Here is a 14,400-nt window from a genome sequence, read left to right on the forward strand (position 1 = left end):
AAAGATCTAGCTCTGCACCTACATCGGAAAGGACACTAGGGGATTGGGAGGATGCGTATTGGGTCTCAAGGGAAGCAAGTCTAGAAATTGCAATGCCCCTGATGTAAACTTTGAATGTTTTACAGAGAGTAGCCTCTGATTTAACTGAGTCAGTGTTCTGTGTAAAAAAGTAATTACTAGCAGGCCCCAACTCCGTTTCGAAAGTAATATCTAGTTGAGCGTGTGGTTTCAATCTCCACGAGCGAGATTCTGGGTTGTCTGCGCTCCACCTCAAGGAGCCTGACACCGGGGAATGGTCAGAACATTTCCTGGGGTGAATAGACGTATGTGTAATGGTTCCGATTAGTATGTCCGAGAGAAGCCATCTATCAATGCGTGAGTGTGAATCATGTACTGAGGAGTAAGATCAGGAATCGGGATGAATTAGTCTCTATGCGTCGGACACTACCAACTGGGCCTGTGCCTCTATGATGGACCTGGCTACTCTGGAAAGTTGGTAGGGTCTGGAGCCCGACCTGTCGAGGTCTACATCCAAAATGGTGTTAAAGTCTCTGCCCCAGAGGATAGGGACAAGGGGATCCCGGAGAGCAGGGATGAGAGATGTGCGTAACACAGGCGTGTGTTTCTTGCAGTAAAAAAGCAGTTTGTGCCGTTCAGTATATAACTGTAGTTTGCGCATTTTGGTGTGGTTACTGTCTTGCTCGCCAAGAGTGCAAGGACACTTATTTATCACCAGTGCATTGCATAGCAGAACAAATACTTTGAACGTAGCTAGGCAGAAGCAATGATTCACACCCACACGCATAGTTAGAAGATAAGTAGCACTTATACTGCTATTTATTCATAGTTAAAAATACATAAGCAGTAAGTGATAACACAGAAATAAATCACATAAAAGATAATAAGCTAACAAGAATACTTCACCATGGGCGTAACTGAATTCCTCATCTCGCCAGAAGCGCCTGGAAGACCCCGGTAACAGCCAGGCCGAGAGCCCAACAACCCACGGGTATTTCGGAACAAGGCGTCCCCCCTCTGACTGAGGTCTATGTGCTTTTCCCGCCCGACCTTTCCAGAGCTCCTTATTATATGCCCTCCTCAAAAGGGGTGGCAATTTCTCAAACCTTCTGGCATTAGCGCTTGCGCGTTGATGAGTGACCGTTGGTTTCAGGCCGGGTCGACCGACAGTAAAGCGCTTCCCTTTTCTAAAGCACCACGGAACACACTTCCATAACTCATTTTCAACTTTGGCACGGGGCATAACAAACATCGGGTACCAGCCGGCACCTGTGGATCTTAGCTTTCCCAGCTCCGTGTCCCTGGCTGAGGCATGCATACCAGTCTCAGCAACGAATAATGTTGAAACCATGTTTTTCAGTAAAATCTGTGTGCAAGTGCAGCTTTCACTGAGGCATGGAATAAATATCCATTATGGCTCTGAGTCCCCCCAGAATGCATTGCACACCAGCGCCATGTTTTAGCTGAAGCATCACAGTTACCCAGCCCCCTGACATTCCAGCTCATACAGATAATGTTATCATCAGCCATTTGGCCAGGAGACTATTAACAATAGACCGTGGTCTAAACCAAGAAATAGGTTGAGGGGGTTAGCCCAGATGCGCAGTGATCGCAATCTAATGGTGCCAGGCCAAGTACATTCTACTCTAGTTCCCAGTCGCGTGTCAAGCAATTTTCCAACAAAACACCCCTCCCAAACTACCCCCACTCCTGTCCCAATCAGAGAGGTGCTAGCCCAAACAACTTTAACCATAACCACAATCCGCGACAACATTGCCTGGGGGGCCGTGTGCTGGCCTCGAGTGGCTGTGCCTCCGAGCTGGGAAATTAACTAGGTAGTGAGTGGTGCATTATTGTAAGAACAATACGTAAGAGGTGAAAAAGTCATACTTGAAAGTCGGAACTAGATGTTGGTTAATCTAGTTTAATCAGCATGCAGAATGGTACTTAATGATATTTAAACTGAAAGGAATATGACCGTCAAGAATGTATATATTGTCTATTGTTAACACTGCCAAGTGATCCAGGCGCACTTGCTTTATCTAGCTCGTTGATTGTGATATTTAAGAATTCTTTGGATTTTGTGGTACACAATATTGAGCTTGGCAGTATAAGGGTGTAACCTGAGAGCAGGTTATAGCTTGATGACATTAACAGATTAAGCAGAGAGTTTTGAGGATCACCAAAATTCAGTGGCTGAAAGTCATAATTTGGAAAAGGTTGTGGCTGACTTAAACGTTGAATGAATTATTTTGAATGCATGACATGTCAGGGGTTCGCACATAAGGGTTAACACCAGTGGAACTAAAAAGCCTAGTCCCATTTGGAAAATGATACAGTATGGATATGGCTGCCCTTGCGTCTGTGTATGTAGTGTAGTTAATATCCTCACACATTCAGGTTTCTTTTAGTCTGTTGCACAATAATCCCATGTTGATGAGAACCTTGTGTGCCACTAAACGGCTCCCATTTGAGAACAGATATCAGAGAAAGATAGATTTATGTGCTACACAAAACACCTTTGAAACTGACTGACATACACATCTGAACTAATGTATTTCTTGTATTTTAGAGAGGAGATTATTCCCAGATGTATAATGTATTCTTTACTTTTCAGACCAATGTCATCTTTAATGAATTATGGAACAACAAAAACCTTTCAAATTCCAATCGACCATCTTGATTACAAGTTCATTGAAACATGCACCGATGTTAAACACTTGGAAAAGATTCTCATCATACTGAGGTAGCCCTTGTTTTTGTTTTATCATCAATACTTTATTTCAACTAAAAAGTAATTACAATTTAAAAACAATGTACAAAATACATAAAGCAGTTCAATGAATGTGCATATTTTGTTAAATCTGCAAGTTTTGCATAAAGTGCCGACTCTGCTACCATACAAAATAAGTAAAGGATGTGCAAAATTGACTATCAGTTAAGACAAAGTAAAACCACATTTCATTAAAACCTAAGCGGTTATATATAAATATTGTTAAAATTATCACATTCTTATGATGCAAGACGGGTATCATAAACAGGTGAGGAGAGCAAGATGTTTCTGATAACATGTTTGCAGTTTGGATTATTCTGCTGCGGGTTTGGCCATTCATCAATGGGGGATTCTCATAGGCAACTCTTTCACCCAGCTCCAATAGGGTATTTTTATGTCTTATCCAAGCAATTCTCTTGTCACCCTCCAATGGTATCAAATGATCAAGTGCATCCCTATGTTTCACCAATCCCTTTGTATGCCACAATCTTACCCAGTGGAGTATGGGTTTCAATGAGATATAATCCCCCCCATTGGGATAACATCTAATTCTAGATATAGTGGTGCTGAGGGGGCACTCAAGGGGTTGGCGGGGGGGAGCGGTAATAAAAGATGTTTTAAAAATGTTTGTTCCGTGCAATCCATGGACTGTGAGAAACCTGAAGGTGTCTCACCAGCTAGTCCCTGGGGATCTGTCATCCAGGTGTCAAGGACACGGCCATCACTATTGGATCCAGTTCCTGGGGGTGGACCAGTGCAGGAGGATCACCTTGGTAGGGGGCAGGGGGTCCTTGGGGAGTGGAAGTGGGACAGCGAAGGGTGATATGCGTTAGACACCTTTCCCCCATCCTGCTCAGTAGGATACTTAGAAACTCTACCCCCCCTTTTCCAACATGAACACTTTCTCACAGCGTGAACGACAACGGACTAATACCTGAGCAGTTTGCCTGACATGTCCCAACACAAGGGTCAGGCAGAGTCGGGCAATTGCCCACAACTACACACATCTAACTACCCTTTCCCTTCCCCATAAGGATAAAAGGCAGATCACAAGAGCATGCTCGGAGCAAGGCCGAACGCACGAGGAACCAGCTATTCCAGGATGGTAGTTCAAACGGAGGACAAAGGCAGTGAGACCCGAAAGGACGTCAAGGAGGGACTTTCCCTTTTCAACCCAGACCCCACGAAGCCTCTGATGAAAGAAATCTAAGACTGGGAATCGCAGCTGGCAGGTGGTGTGACGGATGTCAGCGGAATATGGCACCCTCCTGCACTGATAGCCAGGGCGCGGAGACTAAGTGGCCACTGCAGTACTGTCCTTGACTCCAGTCGCAAAGGAACCGCAGACGAGTTCAGCACAGCCAGTGAGTCGGGAGAGCCTGATAGTCAACCGGACTGTGTTAGGCTCAAGCTTGCAGTGCCAACGTTAAGAAGATAAATCGACAAGAGGTCTTTTGTGAGCAAACTTGGTATCGAAGATAGAGTGGTCTGGCGCCACGTGGACGCGCAGTTGAAGGCCCCTGGCTGGTACCCCTCTCCTGAACAGAGACTGTTGAACATTGTGAGTAACTTCAAGTACCAAGAGGCCATAGGGAAGGCCGGTTGCAAGGTATTAAGGTGGTCATACAAAGGTTGAGCCAAATCCCTTGAACAATCGAAGTTTTTGACACATTACAGTAGTTTTGCTATTGCCAAACAGGTGTTTGGGCCCGGCTGAGGGCAATGCTGTGCAAACTTTGATGATCGAACAGTGTGAAGCCTGACTGGAGGCTGAGACCCAGACTTGGGTAAATGAACATAACTGGTATAGAATGGCTTTCTTTTGAACTTGTATTAAAAATAGCAATGTGAACCCGACGGATGGATGCCAGGAGAAAGCCAAGGGAAGTGAATCCCGCATGGTGTTAAAACACCTGTGAACATTGTGATGACAGTGGTTGGTCTGAACCCGATTGAGGGAGGCTGGTGATTTAGAGACGGTTCGGAGCCTGGCTGAGGAGATCCAAGGGTGAAAGGTAATCACCCAGCGTGAAGAATACCAGAAGGAACTTTTGTTTTGTTGTTTTTGGCGTATCGGGCCCTCTGAAGCAAGAGACTTTGCATGATAAGAGACTTGGGCACAGAAGGCCCTGATACTGAGAAAAGGAACTGTAAGCTTGTGACGGAGAAGCCCAGGAGTGTGGTGTCCTTGAGTCCTGCCTTGTCCTGTGCTAAAAACGTGGGGAACGGGGACCCCGGCCATAACATCCTGACTTATCATTTTATGAACACTTTCTTATTTTCTTGTGAACATTATCCCACACTTTTCAAAAAAGGTAGCAGGCGCTCCTCTCCAAAAAGAACATGGCATGATAACCTGTTCTGAGAGGAGAGTTTGCAGCAGGCACTTTTGTAGCGCAGCATTAAGGATTGGCAATGGTTTTTTTCTTTTTTTAGTATAGGCCCTTTTTATTTGAGTAGACTCCACTAGGGCTGTATTATTTGATGGTTGTACCTTGCTCCCATCTTAGAGTTAGGTTTAGCTTGGGTGTTTAGCTCACCAATTTTACAGTTTAATAAAAACCCTTGAACTGGGATCACTTGTCTGTCTTACTTTGATGCCATGCCTTCCTTACAGGGCCCAGTATCTCCCACATCCCCAGATTTCTGCCTCATAAGTGGAGGCTGGCAAAGCCTGCTTGTTGTACAGAATCAAAGCTGGGGATAAGTCACCACTCCCAAGTTCATTATAAAAAAGATTTAGTGGCCCCACCATATTTGCGAAGATTCGTGTGAATTTTTCTATCTGGGATGACCATTCACCATTTTCCTGGAAACGTACCCCCAAATCAAAAAACTCCACCTGCTCCCATTTTGTCTGTCTATATCCAATGTTAGTGTGCTGGGTCTACTGTATTTAGGGCGGAAAACCATTACCTTTTTGTCTTTTCCGTATTTACAACTTACTGTAGTTAACATTTTCTTACTAAGACATCCAGGGAGTTTCTCAGGCAATGGGGAGAGGTTGCACGAATCGCCACATTATCAACCTAAAAGAGTGTTGGATATTTTAACGTACCCATCTGAGGACAGTCCAGACCCCTCTCTCTCTAATAGTTCACCACCATGACCAAAACGAACCGCTGCATGATTGTCCGAGTAGAGTTGATGTACTAATGTGATCAAATGTGCTGGGGCTTTTCTTGCATGTAACATTTGACAGAGATTATTTCTTGCCACACCATCATATGTAGTTCTTAAATCCAGAAATATTGCGTATAACTTCACTTTTAGTAATGCTGTATACTTCGGGATTAAAAGAAAGACAATGATTGATTCATTGATCAGTAGTCCCCCTATTCTTCTGAATCCCTGCTTGAAGGTAAGACATTATTTGGTGGTTATCTGCCCTCTCCTGCAACAAACTTAAAATAACCTTTCCAAATATTTCACCTGAGCTATCTAGCAGGGAGATTGTGTGGTAATTGCCCAGCAAGTCTCTTCCTCTCTTTATTACACGGCACGCAGTAGCGGCTGTGTAGTTATGGTTAAGTTGCTCACCCCATAGGAAGACCAATTAGGACGAATTAGCATCAAACTTTGCAAAAAAAAGTGTATGGGCCGCTCTGAATTATTTTGGGGAGTTTGGTGAGGTTTTTTCAAGGGGGGGGCCAAACTTGTAGGGGGGTCCCAATTTATTTTTTTCCATAGACTGAATGGACAAAACTTTTGCGCTTGCGTTAAACCGTTGGACGGATTTTCATAAAATTTGCGGCAGGATCGATAGCTTGGTCCCGAAAGCATGCTTTTCTAAATTTGGTGATCGTCCGTTCTGTAATTTTTTTTTAAAAGCAGGTAAAATGTATGTCTCAAATGTGATATCTGGCTATGCTCTGCACTCCCAATTCCCTGATCGCTCTGCGGTCAAAAGTCTGATTGGTCTGCAGTGTGGCGTGATGTCGGTGGACATTGGACACGCCTGGTGGTTGGCTGGAGGGAAACGCGATGTGCGTCATAATTGTGGGTAACGCCGCCATGTTGTATCCAAGGATAGTGCGGCGCCGAAAGGGGCTGGCAAACATGTTTTGCGGCATCTGGTGTTGAGAAGAGGAAATGGAAAGGGCGTGGGAGTGAGAAGTGGTTCATCTGATTTATATATTTCATTAGTTGGAAGAAGACGGTGGTGTGCCAGCGGTATCCATGCGTACTGCTCCATTTGGCAGGTACCTCCTCAGGCGAGTTCCTTGTGTGGTGAATGCAGGTACCCTTCATTACGGCATGATGGGTCCTGAGGCAACCTCTTTGTCTGGCGACTCAGGCAGGCTCAATTGCAGATGGCGCGTAGATGGCACATGACAGTAGGCAACCCTACCAAGGCAGGTGGTAGGCTACCGCATTTTAATCAGGCATACCGCCGGAGTCCTAGTCGGAGCAAGGAACAGCATCCTCTAGTGTACGGTGGGCATGCTAAATTGTCCATTCATTTGATTCATATGCTGCATGCCCTTGCATGACCAGTGAAACGGACACACTGTCTCTGCACTGAGGACCTCGAGGTAAAGTGTCTAGTTGTCGCGTGCGGTTTGTAGAGTTGGGGAAAGGATTTCACTGTACGTGTGGCAATCGCTAGTCAGTCTGAAAAATGGCATTGCTGTTGCTGCTTGGTTACTCCCATACAAGTAAATTTAAGGACAAATAAGTACACAGCAGAATCTTCGGATCTCAAAGAATGTCAGTGGTGGTTTGAAAGGTACTGTGGCTGTGTGCTGCTGCCTGAATAATTATCATCTTGCTCCACGTAATGAAACTGCGTTTTTCCTTGTTGAAAGCATTCTTGTATTTTAGAATGTACTCCTCTCCGTGAATGCTGCTGGTACGGCTAATGCTGTGCCATCAACTGACCATAGTTTGCCTTCCATCCACTTATTGCTATATTTGAAGACTTACATTTACCAGTTTTGTGGCATACCAGATGTCAAACATTATGCTGCAGTTCAATATCTGTGAGAACCACTTGCCCGTGTTCAGATTCAGAGTTATGGCAGCGCCACTGCACAGGTTCTTTGTCATTAGTGTATGAGACGTTGGATTTACATATTCGATTTAGTATTTTACTGTTAATAGCAACCTGTTTTCGGTCTCTTTGTGGACAGGCAAGAAGGAGGCAACAGAGAGGGTATTGGGGGCGCGTAAAACTCATGGGCTTTCATTCTCAATGTGTATCCAAATCCCCGCCCATACTTTGCAATAGCTATTGTAATTACCTGCTAGCAAGAATGTAGACACTGCTGTAATGTTGGATTTTTGACAAAGCTTACATTCACGGTGAAATTTTCCAGGCCCCCCCAAAAATGGAAAAGTGAAGTAGCAGTGCTTATGTTCTGAGACAGTGGTCTAAAATGCATTTGAAAAGTAGATTTGGCTTGAGACGTGGAAAGCGATGGAACGATAGTACCACATACACTATTTTCTTAACAAGTCCAAAAATATTCCAGATAACTGGTTACGTAATGTCTGACAGTATTTTTCTTTCAACTCCTGTTATTTTTAAATCAGAACTCGAAGCCCGATTCATTTACATTTTGCACGGTTCAAAAAGACGTTGCACTGCTTAAAAATTACTTTGCATGCCGACACAAACCCTGCTTCATGGAACTGTGGAAAGTGTATTTTTATATTGTAAAGTCAGTTGGAAGTCATTTCGTACTACAAAAATAACCATGTGCACTGACATTGAACTGTGCAAATATTCCATGAATCGGGCCCTTGGTGTGTTTTGGTGTTTGTTCAATGTCACTCTCACTATTGTGAAGCTTTTTCTGACACTTTTCCCATGTTCTCTCCTTTTCAGTAGCTCAGCAGGTACAGGATTGTACAGGAGGTGCACATGTTTTGTTTCTCTTTAAAAAAAAAATATAGGCCAGAAAAGTAAAATGACAACGGCAAACCAGAAAAGCACGCCTTACTATTTCTTTTTAAACCATTTTCTAATGCAATGGCTCCCTGCTGCATGGCACAGTAACAAAGATTCTGTCTTTTAAACCAATTTCTTAAAATTGTTTTATATACAATACAATAGTTTACAAGTCTGCAACTTTTGGCGCTCCAGATGTTTTGGACTACAGCTCCCATATTCCCTAGCTATGACTGTCAATGCAGAGGGGGATTGGGATTTGTAGTCCAAAACATCTGGAGATGTAAAAGTTAACAGCTGCAGCCACAAACATGCTGTGCATCTCAGAGGTGTCTGTCTGTGCTCTTCTATGCATACTGTTTGTTCAGAGCTTTGACCCAGTGCTTTGTCTCACTAAGGCATCCGGTCCGTTGCACACTTTCAGTTGAAATGAGCCCTGAGCGTGAGGGGGGTTGGGGCCCACAACTGTCCCATGTTGCCAGCCAGCAGTGTCATAACACAGCAATATATTTCTCTCTGTATTACTTTTGTTGTCTGGCTTTAAATGTGTGCTGTGCAGCGATCGTCTCACAAGCTGCATTTGCTGGCGCCTTTGCATCTGTCACTTCCCTTTGGGTATACAGAAGTTATTCTCACCTCATTGTCTTTTCACACTGCCATACTTGAAATAATAAAATATTTGGCAATTGATGTGTCAATGGTAAGGACGGCATCAGGGCCTTTCCTCTCAGTGGAAAGTGAACATGAGGTTCAGGGAGGCCTTCAGCAACTGCCCCATGTTGCAAGTCAGCAGTCTAATAAAATATATTTCTCTCTATCGTACTTTTGTTCTGGGGCTTTCAATGTGTGGTTTGCAGCGCTCACTTTACAGGCTGCATTTGTCCGTGTGGCTGTCACTTATCTTGGGGTATACAGATTTGTTATAACCTCATTGTATGTTTGTAGAGAAAAATGTCTACATGAGGAAGAAGCTGGTCAGTGGTCACAGCTCACACATTTGGTACATTTCTTTCTCATGTTGGGCCAGAGGAACTGTATTATGATGTATTGATTCTTTGTATTTAATAGAGTGTTGGGAGCAGGGGCAATGTTGTGAATATTTTGTTGTTTGGTTGGAAGTAGTAAAATACTATGTGAATGGAAGCGTGTATGGGTGCCGGAGGCGGTGTTATGGTTGTGGATTCTGCTAACTGGTTACATGGTTCCATGCATGGCTGTATTCTGTTGTGGGGGTTGGGTAGAACTGCCGGTGGCTGTGTTAAGTTTGTGGGTTGTGGTACCTGGCCACAGGCTCTCATGCGTGCCTGTATTATGCTGCAGGGGTGTGGCCAAGGCCCTACCGCCGTAGGCCATGCTCTCAAGAGGGTAGGCTTTGGCCACACCAAGTGCAGCGTAATGCAGCCATGCATGCCAACACTGTGATACTGGTATATGGTTCTATGAGATTGCTGGAATCCTTGGTCTCCCCTCTTCTCTCTTCCTTTCTAGAGTCATCTACACTGCTTGATCCTGCCCAATCTGGCTTTAGGCCAGGTCTGGGTATGGAAAGCGTATTGGTGTCAGTTCTGGATGGAATGGCCAGGCTGGTGGATGCTGGTGGTGTTGGGGCTCTGATTTTGTTGAATCTTTCAGCAGCTTTTGATACGGTCGATCATCCCATCTTGCTAACCGCCTGTCCCAGATTGGCATTACGGGCCAGGTCCTCTTGTGGTTCTCTTCATTTCTGTCTGATCGCACTCAGTTGCTTTCTCTTCCTCCTTTTCTGTCTCGCTCCTTTAACCTCACGTGTGGTGTGCCACAGGGTTCGGCCTCGTCACCCATTCCCTTCAATATATACATCTGGCCTCTTATCTGTCTCATCCGCTCCCTCAGCGTCGGGTGCTATTCTTATGCTGACGACACCCAGTTTTTAATTTGTTTCTATTTAGCTCCTACTGAGGTGTTGTCCTGCTTCCACCAGTGCCTGGCCGCTGTAGGTAAGTGGATGAGCCGGAACTGGTTGAAGTTGAATGGTGACAAGACAGAGGTGTTGGTGCCCCCCTGATCTTTCAGTTTGGGTTTCCTCTTTCTGACCCTCTTCTTTGGGCTCTCTGCCGGTCCCGGTGACAAAGGTTAGGAATTTGGGTGTTATTCTCTCTGCCTCTCACTCAATGCACAACCAGGTCTCTGCTGTGTGCAAGACAGGCCACTTCCCTCTTAAGATTTTGAAATAGGTTCTACCGCTTCTTCCTGCCACTCATCATCCTCCAGTTGTTGCAGCCATGGTGCTTAGTCGGCTGGATTACTCCAATTCGCTGTACCTTGTGCAACCTAAGGGCTTAATCCAGCGGCTGCAGTGCCTTCAAAATCTGACTGCTCGTGTCGCTACAGGATCTCAGTATGGAGCTCATATTTCCCTGGTGCTTCGTGCTTTGCACTGGCTCCCGGTCATTCCTAGAATTGAGTTTAAGTCATTGTGCATTGTTCATCGAGCGCTCAGCGGACTGGGAGCAGAATATCTTCAGTCTAAGTTTGTTCGCTATCACCCTGTTAGAATGCTGCGCTCCTCCTCAGCGGAACTGCTGGTAGTCTCTTCATACCGCCGCATATGCTTTGGAGGCCAGGCCTTTTCGGTTGCGGCGGCTGAAATGTGGAACAACCTTCCTCCTACGATCAAGGCTATATCCAACCATTTAGCCTTTAGAAAATCTCTGAAGACCCTGCTATTTTAATTCTGTGGTTTGTTTCAGCTGTTCTCCTCACCTGCTCCTCAGCGCCAAGATACCTTTGGTGACCGCGCGCTTTAAAAGTTCAATTAACATTACATAACAAAAATGGTTACAGAGGTTTTTTCTCCTTTGGGTAAGTTGTTATAACGATACGTTGCTGCATTGTACACAGTTACAACTCTGTATCTCTCCGAGGGTGGTCACCTTTACAGAATGGTTGTGAAGGACATTTTACACTTGGTAGAGCGGCAGAAGTGAGCTGTCATGCGTACACTTCCATATGGTGTAGGTTATAGCACTTGTTCCACATTATGGAGCAAAATGACATCACTTGCGATTCCTATGGTTGGTCCCTAAAGACACCCTTTGTTTAGGAAGTGCAGTAAGCTATTGCGACATGAAAGAAATTGCTCTGCATCACACATTTCAAATATGGAGAATGTACACAGCCACCCACATATAGTTGCAGTTACGTAGAACTTACTTTTACGTACATGGATACATGCTAGTACCTTACACATGGTGGAATTAATGTACAGCTGCCACAATATGTAAATGTACATTTATGGGCCCTATGTACTATTTATATGTGCAGTGTCTTGCAAATCAACAGTGTAAGTTGGCAGACTGTGTGTGCAATGGCTTCGCATATGTGGGTGGCATGGCCATATCGCGCACTTTAGTGCCTTTCGGCAAGGAGATTTTTGGCCCTCTCGCTCATGAAAGGAAACATATTACTTTACAACTCCTTCAAAGATTGTACGTGCTTTCCAATGTATGCAGTAGAGTGACCTGAAGTTGTTGTGGCCTGTGTGCTACATTATGGATATTGGTGAGAAGGTTGTGTCGGGAAGTGATACCTGTCAGTGTGTGAAGGTTGTAAGGCTGCAGTTATTTTTGCTTCCATCGTATGTTGAAAGTATTCATATTGCGTATTGCCTATGTGATTGTATATGTAAGGTGGAACGTTTATCGGAATTGCAAGGCCTACACAATATACTATGGTTTCCATTTTGTACCACTTGCTAAAATGGAATGGAATCACAGTTGGGTACATCGAGACAGCGTTCGTTAGGGACTTGTTCATGAATGAAATGATTGCCAAGAGTGCATGTATGTTTTCACATGTAGGAAGTCTGAAAGATTTCATGTATGGGTATATTTTTGCTTTCCAATAATTGTACTAAGTACATTACAGCTTCCTGTGGATCTCCTTGTCTGTTTAATGTTTATTTATCCTTTTAGGACACTAGTCCAATTCCTGTCTTATTCCTGAGAATCTGTAACTGTTTTCTAGGATTGTTTGCAGCATTTGTGTGCAAGACTATTGTTTGTAAACACAACTGGTCTGTGCCGTTTACATAAACGTTTTCAACAATTGCTGGCATTCGTAATACATCGTTTGCTACATTTGCACAGTAATTTACACCACGTGTATTGGAAAATGTTAATGGAGCAGGCAGTTTTGTGTTTGAGTACTTTTTGCTTACTACACTTTGTAACCAAGAATTTTGCCACTACAATGGTGTGTTGCTAACATTTTCATATGGTGGAAGGTACTTTTGCAAGCAGGTCCAGAAATGTAGGTTAACGAATGTCGTGGTACTCTTGTGTATTTGCGCACTGATCAGGAGTTCATAGGTTGTAGTATTTTACTTTTTCCTTTCTCATTGCCTTTCACAGGGTGGTCGAGGAACTGCTGCAACAAATTGATAGAGGTGTGGCGACCGTTGCACATTGATGTGCAAGGGAATTTGTAGATAGGCCTTATTGCTTCGGTACCATTTAGAGTGGCACCTGAAAACACTGTTCTTTGTTCCATTATACTATTGTCTCCCTTTTCATACCCTCGTACTGTGCTATGTATGGCAATTTGGTTCCTTTGCTCTTGTTTCTATGATTCTACATTGAAGTATGGCTCTGTGCTGGTGGTGTGGCTATATTCACCTGTACTGCTGTTTCCAAAGCTATCTATGCTGATACTGGGTCTGTTTTGAAGTAGTGGTTGTAGTTTACAAATTTATTTTGGCAGTGGTTTCATTTTGTTTACAATTAATAGAAAGAATTTTTGTTTCTAGAGCATTGTGCTGTCTACAAGACCTTCCAGGATTATTGCTCTGTGGTACGGTTTAGGGCTGTGTGTCATTTCTCCCCTCCACTTGTAAGGGTAAAGGACTCTGCGGAGGAACATTTCGTGTACAATTACTTATTTGGAATGCTTCATTGTGGTGCCATTAGTATTTATACACACTCTATTACCAGTAGTGACAGTTGCACTCTTTTTACTGCTTTTCTTTTCATGACTACATTTTGATGGAGGCATTACATTCTCCTTGCGGGAAGCTGCTTTAGTTTGTGACTGCATTAGTTGTCCCCTTTTAACTTTCAGTAGAAAATCTGTTTGAGGTGGATGGCTACTTTCTATGCTTTTAGGTACAGCTGGTCTATTTGTGCGTTGTTGTCTACTGAGTTCATTTTTGATAGGCATTCTGTAGCAGCTGTTGCAGAAAAAAGGAAAGTGTGTGTGTGCAAATGTTGTGATGTATACTTTTGCAGCTCTGCTTGGATGAATGTGAGGGTAGGAATATAGGTAGAGATGTGTGATTGTGTAATGGTGTGTTAGTGTCCGGTGGGAATGCTATGCTATGTGGGAGTTAATATAATGCCGGCGACATAACACAAAGTGAGTAACTGTTGAGGTGCAATATGTAAAAACTACACAAACACCAGTGGGTTGATGCAATTCTGTACCTGAAAATACAAGAACACTGCACAGTCTCAGTAAGAGGTGACACTGTACGGTAACATTGCACTTACTTTGTTGGCTGTCGACTCTGGGTTGCATTTTCAAGTGGAGACACCACTGGCTTTGAGGAAAGAGGTGCTTACTTTAACTGTGAAAGAAGATAGTAAGAAAATATGTTGGTTAATGGCATACTGAGTGCATTTGGAGAATACATTTCTTAAAAGGGTACGGGGATGTGTTGGCAGGAAGTGTTAGTGTCTGT

At 44.0% G+C, this 14,400-nt stretch overlaps 1 protein-coding gene across 1 annotated transcript in view; it reads left to right on the top strand.

Annotated features, from left to right (window-relative positions):
• SPAG1 (sperm associated antigen 1) overlaps positions 1-14,400 on the top strand; it is a 1,725,603-nt gene that overhangs the window by 77,452 nt on the left and 1,633,751 nt on the right. The window contains exon 2 of the mRNA XM_069621435.1: positions 2,636-2,764. Within this exon, the coding sequence (XP_069477536.1) occupies positions 2,640-2,764 (125 nt within the window). The 5' untranslated portion in view covers positions 2,636-2,639. The remainder of the gene's footprint in view (positions 1-2,635; positions 2,765-14,400) is intronic.

This window comes from Ambystoma mexicanum, chromosome 5q (assembly GCF_040938575.1).
Source record: "Ambystoma mexicanum isolate Mex_15411 chromosome 5q, UKY_AmexF1_1, whole genome shotgun sequence".
Classification (NCBI taxonomy): domain Eukaryota; kingdom Metazoa; phylum Chordata; class Amphibia; order Caudata; family Ambystomatidae; genus Ambystoma; species Ambystoma mexicanum.